This window comes from Bombus impatiens, unplaced genomic scaffold (genome assembly GCF_000188095.3).
Source record: "Bombus impatiens unplaced genomic scaffold, BIMP_2.2 scf_0463, whole genome shotgun sequence".
Lineage (NCBI taxonomy): Eukaryota > Metazoa > Arthropoda > Insecta > Hymenoptera > Apidae > Bombus > Bombus impatiens.
The window spans coordinates 898004-921364 of record NT_176882.1 but is presented as its reverse complement, the minus strand read 5'-3'; the positions used below and the strand labels follow the sequence as shown (position 1 = coordinate 921364).

The window sequence follows — 23361 nt, the reverse complement described above, 5'->3', positions numbered from 1 at the left end:
AACGCACCCCCGGGGGATATCGGGGTCAAGAGAGCACTCGGTTTCTTAGCACCAGTCGATTCTAGGCCGGTGGTGCCAAACGTTCGCCCCAGTCCGCGGCCGGCTCGATTACAGCCGAATGTTCGAACCTTCCTCCTTTGCTGCCGGAATCGATCGAATTTCAGCGGATTTCTGCTGGCCGCGCACGTGCAGTGGCCCACCTGCCGCGCGCCCGAGTTTACGTTGCCGTGCAAACTCGGCTTAACCTCTTGGACCCGAGCTAGAGTGCTGCCGAACATTGATACCGTTGCTCCAGATACAACTCTGCTCGCTTTTCCCTTCGCCCTCCTTGCCGCACAACTCTCTCACCCTCTCGATCTTTCTCTATCCTCCTGTTCTTTCGCCACTCGTCCAATAACCGTTCTATTTTAACGCCGAGAAAACTATTCGGTTTCGTTTCTTGATTAGGTTGACGGACAGGCGAACACCGCTTTATTTGCTTAATTTCATTTGCTTATTTATTTATCCATTCGTGGGATAAATCCTGTGAATAATACAAAGGATGACATGTAGGAGAAAGATTTATAAATGAAGAACAAATTGGTGTATCTCGTGAAGAGCAGCTCAGTTTCTTTATTCAGTCGGTAGAGGCACGAAAAATCAGCAGGTTAATTTTATTAGCTATTTATTTAAAGGGCAGATATCCTTCTGTTTTCTATACGTTTCTGTTCGCGTCAGAAAACGATTACCTAACGGTTACGGTTCGCGTAGCTGTGCAAGATGGAAAGTGAAAGATAAAGGGAGGAACTGAAGGAAGGATTTTAGAATATAAATATGTTTCAATGATAAATCCCGTGAAAATAAGGATAGTTTTCGCGATTGGACGAATGTACATGACATTTCGGTTATTTTAACCTGGGTTACATAATTGTGATTAGCCTGTCGCGCGAATAATGCCTCCTGTCCATTATCCGGTCGGCTAACTAGACGAACAGTTTCATGCTAAACAGCTAATTTGCCGCGTTAATTTATGCGTGACGATTAAACGGTTCGAATACGAGCGGAATATAGTCGATGTTTGTTCCATCCTGGCCTTTCAACGCTCTCTATCAAGCGTACCTTAACTACATGACTATTCTTTGATGCAATAACTCTGTAACGCATTAACAAGCTTTACACACATTTATTTACATTTCTCCCGATGGTTAGCCCCGATAGAAAATAACGCAAATGCCACGACCCTTTCGTACAATCCAATAAACAGGCTCACAAAAGTATAACAAAAATTATATTTTCAGATACAGCAGGTCACGAAAATCTACATACACCTACGCTGAATTTCGTGTAATTCAATTTATCAAACGAATCAGAATCGTATTTTATCAGAAAGTCACTTACAGCTGTATATCGATACCGTTATTATCGATGTATTTCCAAAGCAATTTAATAAACGTTTCTGCTAGAATTTTATACTCAATGTACGATAATAATGTAGACTTCAATGATCGATTGTAAATACTTTGTAACTTCTATATACGCATTTTCAGATTGCGTTCAAACGATCCTCTCTCGTTAAAATATCAATGAAATTTCAAAATGTTTCGACACGTGCGATATAAGTATTAAAGTTTCCTATGCTAAATGTCCGTGTACCCTCGCGAATTAGTGTGCGGATGTCATGGACGTAGGTTTGAAAGAAGTTAATGTTCTCTTGTGACGAGCTGGTCGGTGGAAGTCGAGTTCGTGGTACGTGCCGCAGGGGTAAGGAACAAAACAAACGGGAACACGTGCTCCTAAGCAGAGTGCACTCGTATACAGAGTATTGATCGCGTTCTGCAGGTACTCGTTTGCTTGTTTCGTTAGCGGCACGTCGATGGCTACTGCCGCCGTGACTGCAGCTGCAGCTGCAACTGCGCCTAGTTCCGCTAACCCCGGCAGCCAGTCACCGCGCCTGGCCTCGCGATCTCCGCAACTACTCTCCTTCCTCTTCGTCTCTGTACTGAATCTCTGAATCCACCCTGTACCGCGTTTTTACAACCTGGTCACACGAGGGTTGAAACTACCGACGTACTCGTACGAGTGTGTTCAGTTTATCGTTTGTAGTCGCGAAAAGTTGAAATTTACTTGCATTAGATGTACCGTCATAAGTATAATACAGGGCCGAAAAGACGATTAGGCAAAAAAATACGAGTCTGATTGATTATTATCATTGATTATTATTATATATTGATATACTCGGCATGATTACGTAGATGGGTATTGACCGAAAATGTCTTGCATTAGTAAAGATGAGTCATTTTTACATGACAACGTCAGTTATTTTTCCCTGTTCGAATTACCGCGTTTGACATACAACTGAACGTAAATCTGATCGCATTATTAATACAGAATTCTTCTGCAAATTCTTCTTTACAAGAACGTCAATGAATATACGTTTCTGTTATTAATAATTGATAGGAAATACAAACGCGGAGCTTCGAAGAATTCAATGCTGCAAGGAGCCTAGAGGATCCATTTCTTTTCTAAGACATAATTTTATCTTCGGACATTTTTCTCAGTCCGCGTTTCCATTATCGCGTTTATCGTAAATCTAAAAGTTGTATCGCATTATCTCTTCTTTACGAAATCTTCCGAAGAAATGAGTTTCTACCGTTAATGATCGATAAAAAGTGCAAAGTCGTAGCTACGAAAAGATTCGATTCTGAAAAGTTTAGATTCCTTTGCGTGTCGTTTTATGGTATTTATCTATGATAATTTAGTTTTCAATCATTTTTCTCCTGCAAATTGTCGTGTTTATTGTAACCGCTTTACATAATCCGTATCTATCAGACACTCGGCGAAGCCACGTGTCGCTGTTCGTCCCTTCCCTCCTGTCTCGACCAGACGATTCAGTAAGCCGACGACTGAAATCGACTGGTCGTTATTTATTCTACAGGTGGCCGTGCACGATGGTTTCGTTCATGCCGGTACGTAAGTGCGTGGAAATATTTCGAGGCTGGAGATTCCAGCCACTCGTCTTCCGATCCATTCGGAAGGGACTATGCCGGAAACGTCGAAGCCATCCGCTCGCGGCAACAACCCTACGGAAAATAACAATTTCCTGATTAGAATTTCGCTCCTCAGCTCCAACGAGTTTCTCCTGCCAGAGAATCTTCCGTTTCCGTTACTTTATATATCATTAGTCGCGGAAATTGATCCTTACTCTGGTTCGATCGAAACTCCCTCGTGAATCCACGGGTCTTCCTCTACGCCTTCTTCTACGGTTGCTGGTCATCAAAACGTGGAAACATCTCCAACGTGCACACTTTTCATTCTCGCTAATTATTGTATAATACATTGGCTCGTGAAAACATTTGCACATCTATGATCACATTTCAAATAATAAATAAAATAATAAATAATTACCCGATTCAAGAACAAAAATTGAAAACCAGATATAATTTTAAGACGAAGGATAGGAGCATACAAGTTCTCAACATCTACATATATACACGTACGTAATACTTTAATAATTGATAAACTTCGTTATTACAATCGATTCGCGCCTCTCACTTGTATTAAAAAGAAGAATATTAAAAGTTTCGAGTGCTTTCAATTTGATGACGAGAAACTATATATCTTTCACGGCTGGTATAGTTATAATATCCTGACTTTTTTCCATCGGTGATCTCTCGAGATTATAAAAGAAGAAGCTTCCAACGGTTTCCACGCAGACATCCCACTGTTGCGATATAATTGGATTTTCCTGATACATAATTCATATCGCGTCTAGACTACGTTCAAACTGCTTCCAATTTTTCGTTGCTTTTTTTTTTCTTTAAAAGATCTCGTTCTTCGAGATTTTGGTATTCGGTCTGGCTCAAAGGGATCTCGAGACGATGGAAATTCGAGGCGATATTTGCGTTTGATTTATCTGCCATTTCCGTGGATGATTATATCGTAATATCCGGTGTACCGTAGTCTCCACGGGATCTTTGCCTTCTCTCGACGACTTTGATATTCCACGAAATCTCCTAGAATCCCGATTACTGCTTTTTCTGACGCTTAGACGTTTGCGATAAAAAGTCGTGGCTCGAGCAGCCCACGATCGATTTCACGATGATAAAACACGATCGCTCGTTGAAACGTTGTAAGTATACTGCGTTCATACGAACGAAAGCGTCGCTAGAAAGTATAAACGCGACTTATTGTCAGATCTATTAATGGCGTGGCAATCATCGGGTCCATAAATTTTCTTGCTTCTATTCGCGTCTTTCACGAGCACGTTTATGATCAGAGTGCCCCACAAAACGATTGTTTAAGGAGCGGATAATATCCAGCGACCAAGAGAAAATCGGACACGTGGGCGTCGATCAGCGCATTCTCCCCTTTCCTAGCATGCAGTTGTTAAAGGTTACTCGACGTTCTCACCGAGTTTGTCTCGGTAGATTGTTACCTCTAACGTGAATTAGGTGCCGACTTAATATTCCAATTACTACTCAACGTACAATTTAATTTCAAAATATACAGATACGATTATAAATGCACGAAAGGAATTATCCTGTGTAATACGAATGAAAATATACGCAGCTTGGAAATTATCGTATCATAAGTTCTCTGTCGTTCGATGAAAATTTCCTAACGAACCAAAATTTCTCAACAGCTATCGAAGTTTCATTTCCTTACTTACGTTGCATAAATATTAACTTAGGTGCATAAATATTTTATTCTACATTGAAAAACGAGCTTCGGACAAAAGAATCTTATTTTATATTTTCGATTTATTTGTACGTATAGAATCATCTCTTGGTCGGTCGATCACTTTACGCGAGGCGCTTTGTATATGAGTTTGCACAAAGATTCAGAAAGTCTAGTAGTAACGTAACATTTTTAAAAACGAGATCGGATGTAGCGAGACAGGATACAACGAGCAATGGCGAGTCCTGCGTGCTTTCGTGTTGTACAGCCTTGAATGGCAACGGATGTCCCCTTGTAAGTAGGTCACCGACGTGTCGGGAAACGGTAGACGGTGGTGGGTGTCCCGACGTCGTTGCGTGGGTGGAGCGAAGTCGTTGTGAAAGGACTAGAAGCGAAGTCGAAAGAGAAAGAGAGAGCGAAACAGAAGGGTTGAAGGAGTGGCAAGGGGAAGCTTGCCGCTCCTCACTGATCGGTTCCCGACCTCTCCAACGTCTTCCGCGTTTCTCGCCATTCATACTTGTCCCGCGTGTCCTCGTCCTACCTACAACCCCGAGAATACGGTTCGTGCACCTCGTCCCTCGAGTCCCGTACGATAAATCGTTCTCGTTTAGGAAATTAGATCTTCTTAAGCAAATGCTAGTAAGCGTTGTAAAGTGAAAAATTGCACACGATAGCACAAACATTACTTATACACGGCGTAGGTGGAAGTATCGATCGTTTGTAGCTTCGAATGGAATTTCGTGGAAGTTCGTAAACGTTGTTTCTTCGGCTCTGTTTCAGTAAATGGCAGCCGTTTGGAAAATTAAAGCTTGTTAAATAAATTTTAAGCGAAAAATTCCACGACAGCCTGAAAATCGGTTATATACGACGTAGGTGGAAGTATCGATCGGTTTTAGCCTCGAGTGGAAATTCGTGGAAATTCCTACGCTTCGTTTTTTCGGATCTCGTTCAGTAAATGACTCTAGTTCAGGAAATTAAAGTTTGTTAAACAAATTTTAAATGAAAAAGTACGCGTTAGCTTGAAAATTGGTTATATACCGCGTAGAAATGGATGTATCGATCGGTTTTAGCTTCGAATACAAATTTCGTGGAAATCCGTGCACATTGTTTCTGCGAATATCGTTCGGTAAATGGCTGCCGTTTAGGAAATTAGAGTTTTTTTTCAATAAATGTTAACAGAGGAATTATTATATACGACGCAGATAAAAGCATCGATCGTTTTTAGGGTCGAATGAAAATTCATGGAAGCTTATAGTGTCTTTAACCCTCGGCTAACGCAGGCTAGATCGTTATCATCAGCAATGTCGAATATCTTATTTTCTAACGAAGAATATTCTATTTATGGCTTTATATGTAAATTTTTAAGCGTGATAATTACATTTACTTGTGAAATAAAATCGTTCATACAGTTGTTGAATAATAATACGAAATCTAACAAGCGCCTTTTTATGTATCAAGAATGATCTTCCTCGATTTGTGGGCTAAAAACATACAGTCGACAACAATTTCGATTGATACCCTTTTTATATACGGTTTTTGCGAACGTTAAGTAACATCCGCGAATAATGGCGAAGGTTGTTTTCCCCTTGGGAAAGTTGTACGCCACTGGCCTGCGCGCAAGTGACTGTAGCTGATCCTATAATTTCTCATTCCACTGCACCGTTGCCGACTCATCGAACGGTCGATGTGCATAAGGGGTCAGAAGAGGATAAAATTACAAAGTGGAAAGTGTCATCGGCGTTCGATCGGTCCCGTTGTCCTTGAATATCATCTGTAAAAGTCGAAGGACACGGGTCTACTGAATATCTAACATCATTAAAATGCCTTTAAACGCGGTCGTCTTCTTTTCAAAACTTTTTAACATTAACCTTACCGGGCCCGGTCAAATGACCGGTCTCGAAATTTAATTTAAGATTGTCTAACTTTATGTAGATTCTTCTATTAATAAAAATTGAGAAATCGATCGATCAGATAATATAAGAATTTACGTAAAGTTAGACGAACGAAAGAAATAACAATGAACGTACAGTGATAATTATATTTTGAAACTGGTTGTTTAACGAGGCATGGTAAGATTAGCGTTAAACCACCGACTCGATCAGTCGAGCCGTGTTTACTGCGATATTCAACCCACGTGTTTCGTGCCTCTATCTCCGTCACATTTAATCGCATCGTTAATTGAATTTTATTTCGATTAAATAACTCTGAAAACTGCAAATTTCAACAATATCACGATAATTTCTTTCCATCTCGGTAAATTATTTAGAAAAATCTCTTCAAATTCTTTGCGCGATGCGTTACTTTAACATTTCTAATTCTGGCGATTGTTCGTAACAAAGTCTAAAATTTTAAAATTGACTTTCGAAATAAGAGGAGGTTTGTCGGTTCACGATTCGTCGCCAATTTTGCTTCAATCTTTTCTCTCGCAATTCGTTACGGTCTTAAAGAGCGAAGCACATGCCTGTCGACACATGGGCGACCTTTGGAAGCAACTTTTTCTGTCCGGTCATCGAAGACAAACTTACAGATGTTCGTCTGCTGCACGAAATTCGTTACAAAAGACGCGTAGCATAGATAACATCTTGCGTTGCAAAAGCGGTGAGTGTCTGTAACCTTTCGTGTGTCCTTGATTCCGGGATTACGCCGGTGCGGTGGTTCCATGTACCGAAAAACGAACCAAGCACCACCTTGCTCGCTCGTCGGCTCATTCACACGAACGTTGATCGATCGACGCGGATTATGCAATGGAGACAAACACGTCACTATTTTTACGGATCGCGTGCACCGGTGGTTCGCTAACAGGTGTATAATCGAACGAAGGGAATCACGATGTCTGTGTGAAGAAAGCAACGCGATCGAACCAGCCTGGTCCTTTCGTTTTTGTACTCTACGAAGAACAACGTTGCTTTGAAATTTCATGGAAAATGGAATTCAGCGCTCGCGTGTGTAGAGATCAAACATTTTTCCAATTAAAAGTAGGAACGTCGAGAATGATAGTGCGCTTCGGGTGAAATTCGACCGGCAATTTGCAAAGAGTGGGAGTTGCTTTGAAAATGAGACAGCGGTAAGATAGAATTTCGCGTTAACCGGAGGAAAGATGGGGAATGAAATACGGTGGAGAGAGCACGGTCAAAATGGATCCTGATTGCGATAGCATACTCGGTGCCGGGTAAATTACGGTTAAATATACGGGCGTCTGGGTGAATTGCGAGCGAAATTTGCGGAGAAGCGGTCTCTTATCAGAATCACGAAGGAAGGAAACAGCTCGTTGAATTAATTCTCGCTTCTCTCTTCACGATTCTACATTATTTCCAAAATATCACGTTCTTTCTTTCGTCAGATATATATCGCGACGCGTCTATTATTCGACGAAATACAATTCGGCCATGTTGCAAAGAAAACAAATTCATGAATAATCGAATCGATGTTTCTGACGAGAGAATCTATTTCGCGTTTTTCCGTGAAAATGAATCACACGCTGGTTTCTCTTTCTTTTTTTTCCTTCGGATTATTCCCAGCGTATGAAACGCAAGAGCGCGCCAGCGACCATTTCATTGAGAACTTTCTCAATGTCAGGTTCGCGACACGAGCCGACGAGACGCATCGACGAATCTGTGTAAGTACGCGTCACGACACGAATCACCTTCAGTTAGCGCCGCTGTCAATTAAGAATGTCTGTTTTCGCAGCGACGCATTCCTCGTGGTAAAAATACATTTACATACTTGTCGTCCGTCTGTCTTCTCTGTTCCTTTTGCTTACTGTATATGTACTTCTTCGAAAATGCCCAGGTTGATGCTATTTTTAGAAGCATCGATGCGTTTAAAGGGTATCACAGATTGCGTTTAACGCGACGCTCGTAATTAAGACATCGACGTACAGATTCTTAGCGTCGTATCTTTCTTAGTATCCGCAGGGTTGGAAGATAGGAGTATGAAGCAGTTTCCGTATCCAAGTAAAAGTACAATTAACATACGGTGAATTTTTATGGGAAATTTAAATGCGTAAATACGCGTAAAATACACGTAATACGCAAAAATATATGGAACATTCGAATATTCTGTAATAGTATACTCATTTCTCAGCGAACCAAATTATTTTCATAGTATGAAATTGTTGCATTCATACGAGGAATACTATATACGAAGGAAACAAAATTGAACGCATTTCGATTAAATTTCGAACGCATTTAATTTAATTAGCATGTAAACGGTGTAATAAATAGAATGGTGTGCTAAAATCACGTTATTGTCTCTACGTTACAATCGTTCGGTAATTAAAAAGATCAAAGGATAGAAAGTAGGAAAGCAACGTTTGTGCAATCGACACACGTAACGGCAATTTATGTCTATGTATCTGAACGGGACTCTGTATACGTGTGTACCGTTGCGCAAGTCGACGCGGATAGAATATTTTTCGTTGTTACTCGCCGGAAACACGCTATTCTATCTAACGAGCGACTTTAATTGCCACCACCGATCTTGCTCTTCGCGCGATACAAAAGGGCGGTAGAAGTTTATGTACGCGTTCTTTTCTCAAAACGAGCTTCGATAAGACGAAGAATAGGCTGCTCGGAAGAATCAACCGCCAGGATTTCCGATTCTCAATCAGACGGAAGCGGAATAACCTTTCTTGAATGCAACGGAAGCTCACGCGCGGTGACGCGTGATTGTATTTAAATGGCCACGCGCTAAAAATCGGTGTCGTTCAATGCCACGTGCCGGTAATTCGGATACGTCGTTTCTTCCTTTCTTCTTCTTCTTCTTCCTTCTTCACGATTCAACGGCTTTCGTTCGTACGAAGCTACAATTAATCGAATCACCTGGAACCGGCGATTCTTGGTTCATAAAAAAAAAAAAAAACAAATTCACATAAAAGCTCCGCTCCCCAGCGGCTTAAACCCAAAAATTGTACTAAACAAAAAAAAAAATATAAAGCGCCGACACATAATATAGTACGTCGTAGCGCCGCGTATCGGTACCTTTGCCTAACACATCATTACAAAAATTCACCGTTTATTGTGAATACCAAAATGTATTTAAAACTGTATCTTGGATTAAACAAACACCATTAAAAATAAAAAATAAAAAAGAATTCTTGATTCATACAAACGAGTTTATTACATCGGCGACGGTGTTTCGCAGGTTTCTGATACAGCAGATTCCATGTGTTCGTAGGAAACAACGGGATAAATGAAAGGAACGAGTATCATCGAAATACTGTACACGCGTTTCGGTGGATTCGTTAAAAAGTATACGTGATATTGGATTGGCAACTAAGTGATTGCGGATTTTGTCATTAGATGGTATTGACAAAATTCGCAATCACTTAGTTGCCAATCCAATAGAACAACATTCGTCTCGTGGAATTTCATAGTTCGTAATACGACGATGCAAGGTTATTTTCGGGCGTCTTTGTTTTGCTTCTTTTGCCCTCTCTTTCGACTGTAATTAATCCATTCATCGTGTTTGAATAAAAAGTGTCGTATATGGATACTTCGGTCGATCTATAGCAACGTTATGTACACATTGTACGTAGATATATGAATCGACAAGAGACTAATGCAATAAGTAAAAGTAGTATTTACCGTGATCGTATAAAATGAGCGAATAATAAAATTTCAATCCACGTATCTAGCAGTAGTTTGAAATATGAATACTGTTTGAATCGATTGTGCAATGTAAGTTTAGAGAAACTTGTCTTATCTGATCTGTATCTTAAATACTACGTATAATGGTTTGAGTATAGATGCTTATCTTACTCAGAATGTTTCCCGATTAAAAATATCGAGGTGGAGTGCGCGGAGATGGAACTGAATGGAATCTTTTATGGTAATTCGTCGACTGACTTTAACTACTTGAAGAAACAGCTAATTTTTATTCAGGAGAATCGATCGTTTGTTTATTAACACACCTCGTTTAATTGTGGCGACTTGACGCTTCTTAGTAAATTATCGTAGATCGAGATGTATTATCGTTTGTCTTGTTATGTTTATCCTCAGTTATATTTAACGACCGCCTCTATCGCCTTCGATTACTCGAACAAGAAACTTTGTAAAGCGATCTTCGAATCCAAGTTCTTCTTTCGAAGGATAACATATCCATAATTCTTCACGCGGTTGTTTTTATGCTGGTGATTCGTGAAAGTTTGAATGCTTATAGAAACCTTTTTGCGTATATCGTACGAGATATCTCGAAATTTCATTCGTAGTGTCATCATATATATAAATTGGCGAAGTTTGGAACAAATTCGAAAATGCACATAGAAGATCGCAAGATATAAGATCATTTAATGTAACTGGGTATACCATACTTGCTAGAAACCACGAAGGTATTTGTAATCAATTATCTATTGTTATTAATTATGATTGTTATCATATTAATAAGCCTGGATAATTCAACAGTTCCGTCTTTGTCATTTATTACATGTTTCAGCTGTTCACGATGTATACTACCTTTTTTTTTTACTGAATATTTGTTCGCAGTTTCGCAGAAACTATCTCGTGCTTTCCGTATATTCGTCTTGAAATCGATTTCAAGTTTTATCAATACGGCCGTGACAGTTGTATATCGTTATGCAAATGAAATTTCAAAATGTTTTATATAAAAAATATCTTTCTATGCCAAGTGTTACGGTAAATGATATTTCCGATTTTTACGTTCGAAAATGTAGTTGTACATTCGGCGTTGATTTTCCTCGAGATCGGCACACGAAGATATCAGAGCAAAGTCCACTTAAAAGTGTGCCGTAAAATGCAAAACGAGGAATAGCGTAGCGCGATCGTATCGCGTTCGAACGGCTCTGATCGAGAGAATTTCCGGAATGAAGACGATAAAAAGGGTTCGATCGGGGAAACTAACAGAACACCGAGGAATATTTTCACGTTCGTATCGCTGTAACCACGGAGGATGCGTCGAGTCTTGAAATACGCGCGCGCGTGTGCCGCGCACGCATCGACGAGAGGCGTGTGGTAAAAAAGGCGCCAGCGAGGTTATTCTTGCATCGTCACTGATACATTTTGCATATTATCGTATGCAAATAGCGTTGTATAGCGATCCGACGAGCGAGATTGCCGCGGATGGAAACCTCTTAAAACCTGTATCGAATGAACACGCGTGAGCACACTGAAAATAATTTTCGGCCCAAGTATTCCCAGCTTTACACCGATCATACCGTGGAATTACGTCAGCCATATTCCGTATCGGCCGACGTGGAAATTCGTCGGTTCGGTATGCAAATGCAAAGCGAGAAAGCCACAAAATTAAACGCCTCCTACTTACTGCCTACTAGTCCTCCGATACAGTTCTAAACGATCTTTGCCTCTTTCTTGTCCTTTTTGTATTTAATGACCAACTATCGCCATGTACACGCAAACTCGTGAAAGCATTCGAACGCTTGACGACACGTTTTACGAATATATCGTGCGTGTTGTAGGAAATATTTTAAAATTTACGAGACTCGACCGTGTTCGCAACGTTTGAAACAAACGCGAAGATATATACCGATAGAAGCTACGAGATAATTAAGCCAAGTTTATTATATTAGGTTATTCGAAAAGTGTTTTTCTCTTACAGACACGTCTTTCACAACGACTCATCTTTATACAAACATGAAACCTAATCTGTCGAACGTTGTGATCTTTATTTTGATAGAACAAAATGGATCATACGTAATTCGATAAAATAATATAAAACGGAAAATGTTGTACCTCCGCTATTTCCTTATAAAACGAAAGAAACTTTCCGGACGACCTAATACTTAGCAGAAGTCGTAAGAATATTGAAACAGTTAATCATCGGTTAGAAATAGCGTCGAACAAAATATTAAGCGAATGTTTGGAATTCCCTTTCGTGGCTGCCATGTTAGAAACAGAAGCCGATGGGGTCACGGCAAAGCTGACCCTTAATGGATTAATATTAATCATCGAATTACTGAGAATTCTAGATAACTCAGAACGATAAAAACATGTTCAAACAACGTTATGTACAGGATTCTCGTATTCGCCGTATCCCTTGATAGTTTACTTCGCAATCTTGTTTGTGGCTGTACATAGTCCACGGTGTAACGTAATAGAAGCACAAGCTCGCATGGTCGTGGTTCATGCGTACACAAAACGGCTTGTCTCCCTTTTCCTAATTGAAACCTAAATACACTGCCATGTCATCGATAATTAAGTTACGTCAACCGTTACAGTGAAATTTGCGTGTTCACCAGGAACAGGCTGTTTGCCACCCTACCATCGAACGCATGAAATTCGATTAAGAATAATACTTCTACTTTAGCATGTTCTCTCTGATATAGAGGAATATCTATTCTCGAACACGTCTATTCTGAATCGTGCAAAACACGATTATTCACAGACTGGTATTTTGCCACCAATAAACAATTTCTCTCGCGATCGAGTATTCGAACACGATCTCTCCATAATTTTCTAGTAGGCATTTGCATAAGATGCCTCGGTACGGTCGGATAATCTGCAAGAAGGTGAACAAATAGATAAACTATGTAATACAATTTTTTATACGACACGTCGTTGTCGATAACACTGGAAAACAAATCGTCGTATCGTTTTGTTTGAAAGTTTAAAGCTTCGTTTACTACTTACGTGTACGTACAGCGAACTTATCGTGCAGCTGATTATCGACCATCAAAAAAATGTGTTCTGTATAAAAAATTATACAGAATTTAAATTTTTCAAGATATTGATAAGAAATACGTGATGCTCGCTGCATCGCACAGCCGTTATATATTTCCCAATGTGATCATCGTTCGAAACTGGACTACAACTGCGGCAGGTAATTCAGTGACCTCTTTCACTTACGTCGGAAGACAGCTCTTTCAGTAGCGTCGATGACTTTAGGGAAACAGGTGGCGATGCTATATATTAGCGCGATACGCGCAACGATTAGAATCCGTTGCGTTGCGCGTAACATCGGAAGGTTCGTTCCCGAGCCGGGACACGACCGTTTCACCAGCAAAATCATCCGTGTAACATTTCTCTCGCGTTGTAACTATCTCGCGGCCGTATATTATTCCGTTGGACGTTGTCCAATCGTTGCCGCTAAACAATTTACGGATTATCGCGGCGGCACGCGATCATAGCTCGCGTGAGCTCTCTCGAGTCCAGTCTAGACGTCTAGAAACTGCGATTTGCCAAACGAACGAAACGAAAGGCGATAATGAAGCAGGCGTGCGCGTACGCGACCGTGTCGTACGCGAGGTGTCGTCCGTGAACCGGACCGTGGGAGAACTGTTCCTTGTTTACGGCATAATTCAACAGATATTAGGTAACAGCCGTGTGAACTACGACAGAGCAACACATGGCGCGCAGGGACGGCCGACGAATTTCTTCGCGCCCTCTCCTCAACAGGAAATCGTATGAGACGCGTGGCAGCCGCGCCAACTCGGGAAACATTGCTCTCCACTCTCCACCCGACGAATTACGGGTCAGTTTGTTCCTCTTCGTAGCCGTGCAACCGATGAAATTGTTATTTTTAGCGTGTGCGCCCCGTTATTCTCTCTCTCTCTCTCTCTCTCTCTCTCTCTCTCTCTTTCTTTCTTTGGGAACTTCACACTTGGCTCGACGATTATCCTACACCACGATTATTCCGCCTTAAGATCTCTGTTACTATTCCACGAAGTAATTATGCCTCGACAAGCGTGAATCGTGAAATTGCGCCGAACTATTATATTATCGTTCGTAGATCGTTCGTTGGGAACGAATTGAAAAGACTGTTGCAATAAGGAGCTTCACTCGATAATAATTCGAGATCAATTCATAGTCGATTAGAATGAAATTAGATTTTAAAGCTGTCATTGAGTGATATTCGGGGTGGTAAATTGTTGCACTTTTGAGTACGAGATCTGTGTCTTTCTGTTGCTTGCGGTAAATGCGATTTTAAATGCGAGTGTCACAGGCGATGATTCGTGGCAAGCAATGTTTCAATAGATGCGATTCATCGTGTTCTTTTCATGTAATCTTCATTCGAATCCTGCGGAAGTCGCGCGCTGATCTATTCCATAAATTAATACACGTGGAAGAACTACGATTGCAAATGTTATTCGTTTCGATTCGCTTTTTCAATCTTTAACGAAAGATTATTATTATTATTATTATTATTATTATTATTATTATTATTATTATTATTATTATTATTATTATTATTATTATTATTATAACGAAAACTCCTTGTGACAGATAAATTCGCGAAAATTAGATTTCGATTCTGTGACGTTGAATCTGATAACTTCGCGAAAAGTGAAGCTGATTCGAGGATTCGCGAGAGGTTCGATTATAAACCGAGCGAAGAGAACGATACGCGTGATTCGTGAAAGTAATCGAAAATTTCTATAAATACAAAACGTTATCGAATAAACACCATGAGACGTTTTGAAATTTCATTAGCATTCATTGCAGCTACCTCTTTGTTACCGCAAATTCTTCGATCGCTGTAATCGAAGCGGTGAACACATGATCGAATCAATTTTTCTCAACGAAACGTAAAACCTGGCAAAGTAAAACGAATTACCTTGATTCTGCCGTATCGATGAACAGCACCTGGTAGAAAACGAATTTTAGACCGGATTTCGCCGATTCCCGAGCTCCCCTAACAACCAGAGAATCGTTGCTAATTGTGACGATCGAATGAGTCGACCTAACCCGCGGTTCATACCAGTTCATACTGGTTGACAGCTTATTAATTTTGCTTCGTCTTCGCGGTGGACTGCTAACTCGATTCTTTCATTAAGATCTCTGACTGCAGAAGTACGACGAGCGCGCGCGCAAAAATCGCTGCATTCGTTTCGCATTTCACGCACAACGTTGCGTTCGATTTAACGTGCTTCTTGTAGCTCGATGGTCTTGCGTGATTCTAGAAAAATCGTGTATTACAAATGGTGATTCACGTACAGCGGCCGGCACGATTATTTCTAGAATTTGAGATCACGTAGAAAGAATGCACGAACGAAAAAACTGCTCAAAGTGGGAGGGAGGAGTCCTGTATCGTTTCGCAGATCTGTATCGTAAGAAGTAATCGTTGGCAGGTGTTTTTAATGCAAGTTCAACGACTCGCGTCGCGATAACGTCGGCGAACCTAAATACGCGATAGATATTTCACTTGTAAATTTGTGACAGCGATGTCGTTTCATACAATAGATAAAAGCCGCAGGGGAACAACGCGAGTCATATTTTTCGTATTTTACAGGCAAACGATATTAAATTAAATTTCATACATTGTCGGTTGATTATCTGTTACTAAAGCTAGTCTTTTATTTTATTTTTATTTTATTTTAAAGGCAATAATATCCCTTTCCACCTGCTCTCACAACCTAAAAAATATCGATTGCCTTAATATTACAATTTTGAAAGATGCTAAAATATCGGATATATCAAAGCATTCTGTTACATCTTTTGTACGTTCCATGCAATTTCCGCAACTATATGTTCGGAGCCCACGCGTTCTCTCCAATTGCAGCTATTTTATATTAAAATATTTCACTTCGGTCATAGATCGGCATTAACATACAAAGATCAACGGAAGATATATACTTATCATATCTTTCCTGCGAATTTTAATGGCGATGAAAAGCTTATACAAGGCGGGAAATAATAGTGTATTATCTGACGAGGAAAGTTTACAATTTAGTGGAGCGAAGCACGCGGTGAAAACATGACTAGTGACGAAATCCGATCAAACTGTTTTTCCCTTCGATCGCGGTTAATCGACGCCAGCAGACTTTTCGGCACGCGAACACGGCTGCGGTGTTGATCAAATTCGTCCACCGAATCGTAATTCGGCCGGTAATATAAATACACACGGACAGGGGAGGAGCGTAGGTCGGTGTTGGTTGGATGAATGAGCTCTCGCGGGCGTACCTGTTTCGAGCACGTGTCGTCGCAAACAGAGAATCGGTGCCTGTCCTGTCGTTGTGTTTACAGCGTGGCCTGTGAACAGTGCGCGGTGCCGCGGGGGAAAACACTCGAAGCGGCCCGTACACGCTACACACCGTATGTACTCTGTACCGACTAAAAATATATCGTTATGCCATACAATTCTTGCGACGCTAAAATTGGAAAGCCACAGCGCGTCCGATCGGCCAGCGAGCTGGACAAGTTGAATCTCTAAACAGCGTTTTTCGAACTCCATTAATCACAATTTTACGCCTATATGCGGCCAGAGAAATACAACAGGACCATCTGTTACTTATTATACGGATATACAGAGGCTCGCGAGAATATTCGAACAATTGTAGAAATCTTGTAAGAATACGTATATTAGATATATACGTTATACGAAAAATTTTAAAATTTCATTGGCACCGTTATTATTGGAACTCGGCTATCATGAATTTCGTATTATCGTATCGTAAGTTCAACTCTCGTGCGCTAACATGTTTTGTTATGCTGATCTTATAGCTATAGAGGAAGAAGTTTTCCTTATCCCAGAGAATACGCTTTATTCTTCTTTCAGAGGGAAAAATATGAATCGTATGTTAATATAATTTTTATACTCGTTACGCCTATAGCATTATTTATTGCGTTATTTTAATACATTTATACATTGTACAAAATAACTTACTTCATTTTTCTTTCACACATTATGTATTTCACTACTCGTTCCTTAACGAATTCACAAACATTTCACTCTCATTGATGTGTTGCAAATGGTATTACACGATGCTAGTAGCCAATTTTTACTCGCGTTATATAAGTGTCATTGCACGAGGTCCTATCGTCACCGTTTCGTTTCATTTCTTAGTTTTCTGTTTCTGCGTTCCCCGGTCTTTTCTCTTCGCGAACGACTAGCCTAGAACCTGCGAAACGAAACAAAACGAAACGGGACGTGCGTGTATATCATTTACTAATAGGTTTTTTCGCCTTTGCCGTTCGAAGAATGCGGTTTCCCTTGAACCTTGCACCGTGATAGCCATGCTCGTCCGCTCGTGTACTGGCTAACGTGTTATAATTAATAATTTGCCTCGAACGTTACGGTTATTTATAACAACACGTAGACCGACAACAAGCACGATCGTTCATGCTTGTTCACGATTGTTTTCTTCGATATGCAGCGTTTTTATTAATTAAGGATTTGCCAAGAGACAACCTCGTTCTACGTTCTCGTATTACGGCGACCGCGTGTCGTTACGTTCGCGCATACACGCGACATACGCCGGCCGATGACTCGCGGTTATTCGTTCTTACATTGTTCTAAATAACGATGTCGAGTTTCTTGAATACCTGCCGAATTTCATCTAGATTCTAAATTAACGTTAGGTGAATCCGTCTGCCATCAGGCCAATGTTAAGAGCGCAGCTTTCGCGCGATCTGCGAATGAAACGGCCAACACAAAGCTATTAGAAGCGACGCTCGCGGCAATTCCTCGTACACGTTCACGGTCGCTTCGTTTTTATCTTGCTGTGCACTATAAACTTCCTCTCTGTTGTTCCGTCTCGCTCTTTCCCCCTCTGCCTTCGTACACTATGGCTCATAAGTATCCAACACTTTGGTCCGTAGTAACAGTACATAAATTTTATCGAGCAGTTAACGAGGAAATAATCGATAGAAACAATACCGTACTTATTACGTTTCCTACGGAGTCACTTGGTCTATACGCTGACTACCAAACATATTTCCACACCATTGTATTTCTTATAACGTTTATATAGTATTTAATTAAGCGCAAGTGTATTATCAAGCTTCGTATATCATTTGACAGTATTTTCGACGTGATAAAACGACGCTTCTTTGAAAAATAAGAGTATGCGCTTGCCAATACACACATGGCCACTTAGCTATTAACTAGAAGGAGTGTTGTAAAAATTAATAATCGATTCGATAGCAATAATATTATTAGAATTATTATCAGATACTTACATATGCATATTATTATATCTTGTAGAAACGTGCAAGTATCCGGATACTTTGAAGCGGTAGTGTACATCGCCTCGTTCCGTTCACTGCTCGACGAAGACGCCTTGACATCGACGACACGTGATGTTACTCTGGTCCGTTCTCGAGCGAAATATCGAAGGATACTTTAATTATAGTACCGTCATCGATTGTCCCGCCTACCGTCCCGCTTCATATTTCAAATGTACATATGCACCGATCTCCTCTCTCCCTTCACCATTCTGGAAGACCGAAAATTAACACTGGCTGTTTACACGGATCTCACGTCCACGCCGGATCATCGAATACGCTCGAGCATTATCCAATACACACCGCGATGATAATGAGAACGACCATTACCGCGAGCGTCGCATTAATTGCGATTACGCGACTCGCGTTGATGCGAACCAGCGCGAAATCCTTTTCTGCCTTACGCAAGCCACCCGTCTGTTGTCGCAGGTAACTCGGACTTCCGATGGAACCAGTCTCGTATAGTATACAGGAATTTCGACACCAGTTTCCCATATACGCGCAATGTCCCGAACGTAACAGCCATATTTTGTCAGTATATTTTATGGGTATATAATATATTTTATAGATTGTTTGATACTACGCGAAAGATTTGCATCTTTAAATCTTCCATAAATGCATAAATATTCGCGATCTAATAATAAAAATTTGTCAACGCGTTCTATAAGATATTCGATCGATTTGTTGTCACTACGTATATTCTGCTTTGCTGCTTTGACTCTCGAATATTTAAATAAATTCATAAACATTGGCAACCTGATTATGTCTTTTTATGGTAATAAGAAGAATTTAGTGGCAAACTTTAAGCTTCTAAAGCTTTAAACACTCGCTGTATCGTATATAATCGTTTCGTACGAGTTGTATCGCAGATTTCTACGATGGTTTCGTCGTAGTCTGTTTTAAAAAGCGCAGACTTTTAGAATTTCTATTAGCACGGAAACGCGAGCTCGTTTATTAATGTTGTTATCAAAGGGTCGATATTCTTGTACTTTGAATTTTTAGTTCGCTTCCAAGAAGTTGTGGATATAAGATCTGATTGCTAGTGGATGGAAAAGCTCATATTTTCCAAAGGGAAACTTATCTCCATGGATTTATCTTTGGAGGAACTGACACGGATTCTCGTTCTGGCGTGTCCTGATCGAACGCCTGCGTTAAGTCTCTTTATATCGCATTGGTCCTCTCATAAAACGGATGAAACGTTTCACAGGCTGAGTTTCATAGGACGAGAAAATTCCGACCAACTCGAAAAAGAACGAAGGTAGAAGAAAATTACTTTCCTCGGAGCTAGTTCGTTTTCATCGTACCTGCAGGCAGAATCTGTTTCTGTAGAAAGTTTTTAAAGGAAGCTATAGCTGGGAAGAATAGTAATTTGTTTACATTTCATTTGCTCCATGTACGTAATGCATTCGTCTTCTGCAAAATAGTGATTCTATGAATATGCACTATGCATTTTTTCTTTTTTTCTTTTTCTTCCTTTTTTTTTTTCTTTTTTTCGAGCAATAGAAATTTATGCAGATTTGTAAAATAGAATTTAAACGAAGATTTGCTTTGCTTATTAAATATTACTTTAGCTTGAATATTTTACACATGTTTGTATAATATGTGTAGCCTGCGTATCCTCGAACCTTTAAATTTTCCATAAATACATAAACATCGGCGCTCTAGTAACGTATACGATACGATTTGTTTCAAGTTCGTAGTAATTTATGTTACGTTAGTCAACAGAGCGAACTTCAACTGGTGATATGCAGATCGAACGTCCATATTTGGAATGCAATTAGCGTGGACTTAAAGGAAAGGCAAAGTTTTAAGCACTTAAATAGTAAATAACGATGAGATAAAGCAAAATTTCGGAGGAATGACACTATCATCTATGCCGGAGGATAGGACCAAATGTTTGGAATGCAATTAGCAATGCGCCGAAGTTGAACGTCCAAGTGTTTAGAATTTAGAGGTTTAGTTAAGGTCGATAAGATAGAGCAACGTTCAGGAAGAATGACGCTGTCATCTATACGTGAGAACGATCGATCGATGTATGTGTGTAAGAATGACAGAATATCTCTACATCACAATGGACATTTATTTTACATGCATCCATATATTTTTTGTTCTAGTTGAAAGAAACACGATGAATGAGTTTTTCCTTTCGTGTCGTTTGAATAGACACGTGCAAGATATGCAATCGATAAAAATTTATTGCATGTGCACGTAAAAATGCTTCTTCGAGTGGCAAGATAATGTGATTGTCGAGATAAATACTTAAATAATGTTTTCGCGTTTATAGACAGCGCTCAGCAATTTGGAGGAGATGCAGCACAATTCCATGGTGTATCGTAACAACGAGAGGGGTAGGAGCATGGGAGTTGGACCGATGCGACCTCGTCCGATGGAAAAAAGGCACGATACTTCACCGTACAGCGGTGTTCCGTATCTTTCACCACCGCCACCGGACACATGGAGGAGAACGAATTCAGACTCGGCTCTGCATCAAAGCGCCAACGAAGCCTGCCAGTCAAACACCACCATCCCCCATCGACGAGGTATAGATACGTTCAATCTTGCTTTTCCTGCTTTTCTTCGTCATCCACAGGGGGCGATCGTTACTGCAACAAAGAAACTAATAATATCAAGGATACGATAAACTTACCGAAAGATAGTATCGTAACAAACAATCACGGAAATTATATTATAGAGTAATATAACGGTAAACATTGATAATCTAGCGAAGCAAGGGAGAGAAAATTAGGTTCAAAGAGGGGAAGGGAGCTTCGAGATATGAAAAGGGTATTAAAAAGGTAGCGTGGGTAGAGTGTTAGTTAAGGAATGGCTGAGTGAAAAAGAAAGGAAAATAGGTAGGACAGAAAATAGCAGAGAAAGGGAAGAATACTTTTGAAGAAATAGTTACCTAGGTTAGCTAGGATTGTAGAAGATCTAAGGCAGCAGAAGCTTGATATAATTAAAGTTCTGACGGAACGGGAGAAAGAGTTGCAAGGTCAAGTGCGATATCGTGAAATTTGGAACGCCAAATATAACAGTAGGTAGAAATATATAAGAACAGTGAAGGAAGCGGAATACGTGGAGAAAGAAGGAAAAGAAGGCAACCAGAGGCTAATTGCGAGGATAAGATGCGGATAACGTGTAGGAGAGAAATCGTTCCTGGTTGGAAGAGTAAAAACGCAAATGTATTCTGTGTAGTTTAAAGATAGATATCTTGAAACACCTGTTAAAACGATGCTGTAGGATAAATTCTAGCGTATTGAAAGAGAAGATAGGATAAGAGATTTGAAAAAAGATCGTAGGGATATAGGTAGGTACCGAACTAATTAAAAGCCAAAGGTAAACGCGCGATACTATACAAATTAAGTATAGGATAGTGTACATAGAAATAAAAAGAAATAAAGCTATATATGTGGGTGTTTGGATGTGATGAATGCTACAGTTGTATGGAATTGCATGGCAGTTAGATATATAGCAAGCAAAGTTCGTTGGTAATCTGATAATCTTGCAACGATGAAATAAAATAATAATAATAATAATGTGTTTCGTTTAAAAATTGGATAAAACTTTTCAACGTACATACGTACGCTATATATATATATACATAGATATATCCATGGAAATAAGGACGTATTTAAGTAATCGTTGCTAATTAAGCCTAAGTGGATCTGTCTACCGATGAACGGTGTCGCGCGCGATTCCTCCTGTTCATCACACTCGATCCAGCCTAGTGTTCCTTTTTCTTGCGATCGACACGTTTTTCTTCTGTATCTGATTCGTTGTGATCCGATCACATCGCTTCGTGGAAACACGTTACTAGTGTTACAATGCGTTTTGATGATGCCGACCGCGCTGAAAATTGTACTGGCCGCGTACGATTCGCGGAAAAAAGAGCGCGCCAATCAGGCGGTTGCTTGTTAACCAGTCGCAACAGAATTGTGTCGCAAAATGTTTTATCGTGGGGGAAACACGCGTCATCTAGACGCGACAAATAGTCAATTTGTTCGGATATTCGATACGATATATCTGGTACAGTTCAGCCAATTCGCGCCCTCGTGAATCTTCCCGCGCGATTTTCCCTTTTTGTTCGCAAATTGAAAACGAACGTTTTGCAATTTAAAGTCTACACTTTGTCACAGTCTACGTTTGTCGTACGTATTCCATCCGGACAATTCTCCAGCTATGAATTGTCTGAAAGGAAGTTTTTTAAATAAAGAAACTGCAACGCTTTCTTCTTTGATTTCTGAAAGCTAGAACCGAGCATACTTCAAATATGGAATAACGAGACTAATTTAGTCGTTGCAATAGAAATATCGACAAATGAAATTTATTTTGCAATTTAATGGAGTTTTGGCTAAATGTACGATGTTTTGATGAAATTGACTTGCTGTTAAATTTGTATTTGAAGAAAAAGAAAGGAACGATATTTCATCCGTATAATTGTAGAAACGAAATTTTTGTATTTGATCAGATATATAATTCGATGACCAACACCGTACTCAGAGATTCTCGTTTATTCACGTTTCTAAACCCTGCACGACAACCCTCCAAGCTCACCATTTTAAGGCTCATTTTTTTCTCGAAATTGTCCTGGCTATCGTTCCCCGACCCTTCATTTAAAGAATCGTAGTAACGACGACGTAAATAGAATTGAACGTTTCACGCAGAGCGTGGTTAATCTAGAACGTAATCTTCGAACCATTAAGTCAGTTTTCGCGTCGTTTCTGGGATCCGCCCCGTTTGAAAAAGTACGTGTCTCGCGCTCGAGCCAACTGTGCTCCGCATAATAAAC

General features: G+C 40.1%; 2 protein-coding genes and 2 long non-coding RNA genes across 11 annotated transcripts in view; 1 reads left to right on the top strand and 3 right to left on the bottom strand.

Annotated features, from left to right (window-relative positions):
- The window catches only part of LOC100747412 (CREB-regulated transcription coactivator 1), a 62167-nt gene that overhangs the window by 19194 nt on the left and 19612 nt on the right, over positions 1–23361 (top strand). For all 8 annotated transcript variants that reach the window (XM_024368619.2, XM_024368618.2, XM_012387266.3 and 5 more), the window contains one exon: positions 20857–21112. In XM_024368619.2, the coding sequence (XP_024224387.1) occupies positions 20857–21112 (256 nt within the window). The remainder of the gene's footprint in view (positions 1–20856; positions 21113–23361) is intronic.
- LOC112213074 lies at positions 12889–14735 on the bottom strand. The gene is made up of 2 exons (XM_024368627.2): positions 13476–14735; positions 12889–13128 (listed from the first exon to the last, which is right to left on the bottom strand). The coding sequence occupies exons 1-2, from the start codon at positions 13636–13638 to the stop codon at positions 12980–12982; spliced, it is 312 nt and encodes a 103-aa protein (XP_024224395.1). The 5' UTR covers positions 13639–14735; the 3' UTR covers positions 12889–12979.
- On the bottom strand, positions 17237–19300 carry LOC112213075. The gene is made up of 2 exons (XR_002946958.2): positions 18528–19300; positions 17237–18452 (listed from the first exon to the last, which is right to left on the bottom strand). It is a non-coding gene; the product is annotated as an uncharacterized LOC112213075 (long non-coding RNA).
- LOC112213076 lies at positions 19373–22405 on the bottom strand. The gene is made up of 3 exons (XR_002946959.2): positions 22157–22405; positions 19950–21175; positions 19373–19876 (listed from the first exon to the last, which is right to left on the bottom strand). It is a non-coding gene; the product is annotated as an uncharacterized LOC112213076 (long non-coding RNA).

Bases quoted from the DNA above. Each gene is read 5' to 3' on its own strand.
- LOC112213074 (XM_024368627.2), bottom strand. From the start codon at position 13,638: ATGATTTTGCTGGTGAAACGGTCGTGTCCCGGCTCGGGAACGAACCTT. The intron at 13,129-13,475 runs GTAAGTGAAAGA...ACCTTCTTGCAG, and splicing joins TGAAAGAGCTGTCTTCCGAC to ATTATCCGACCGTACCGAGG.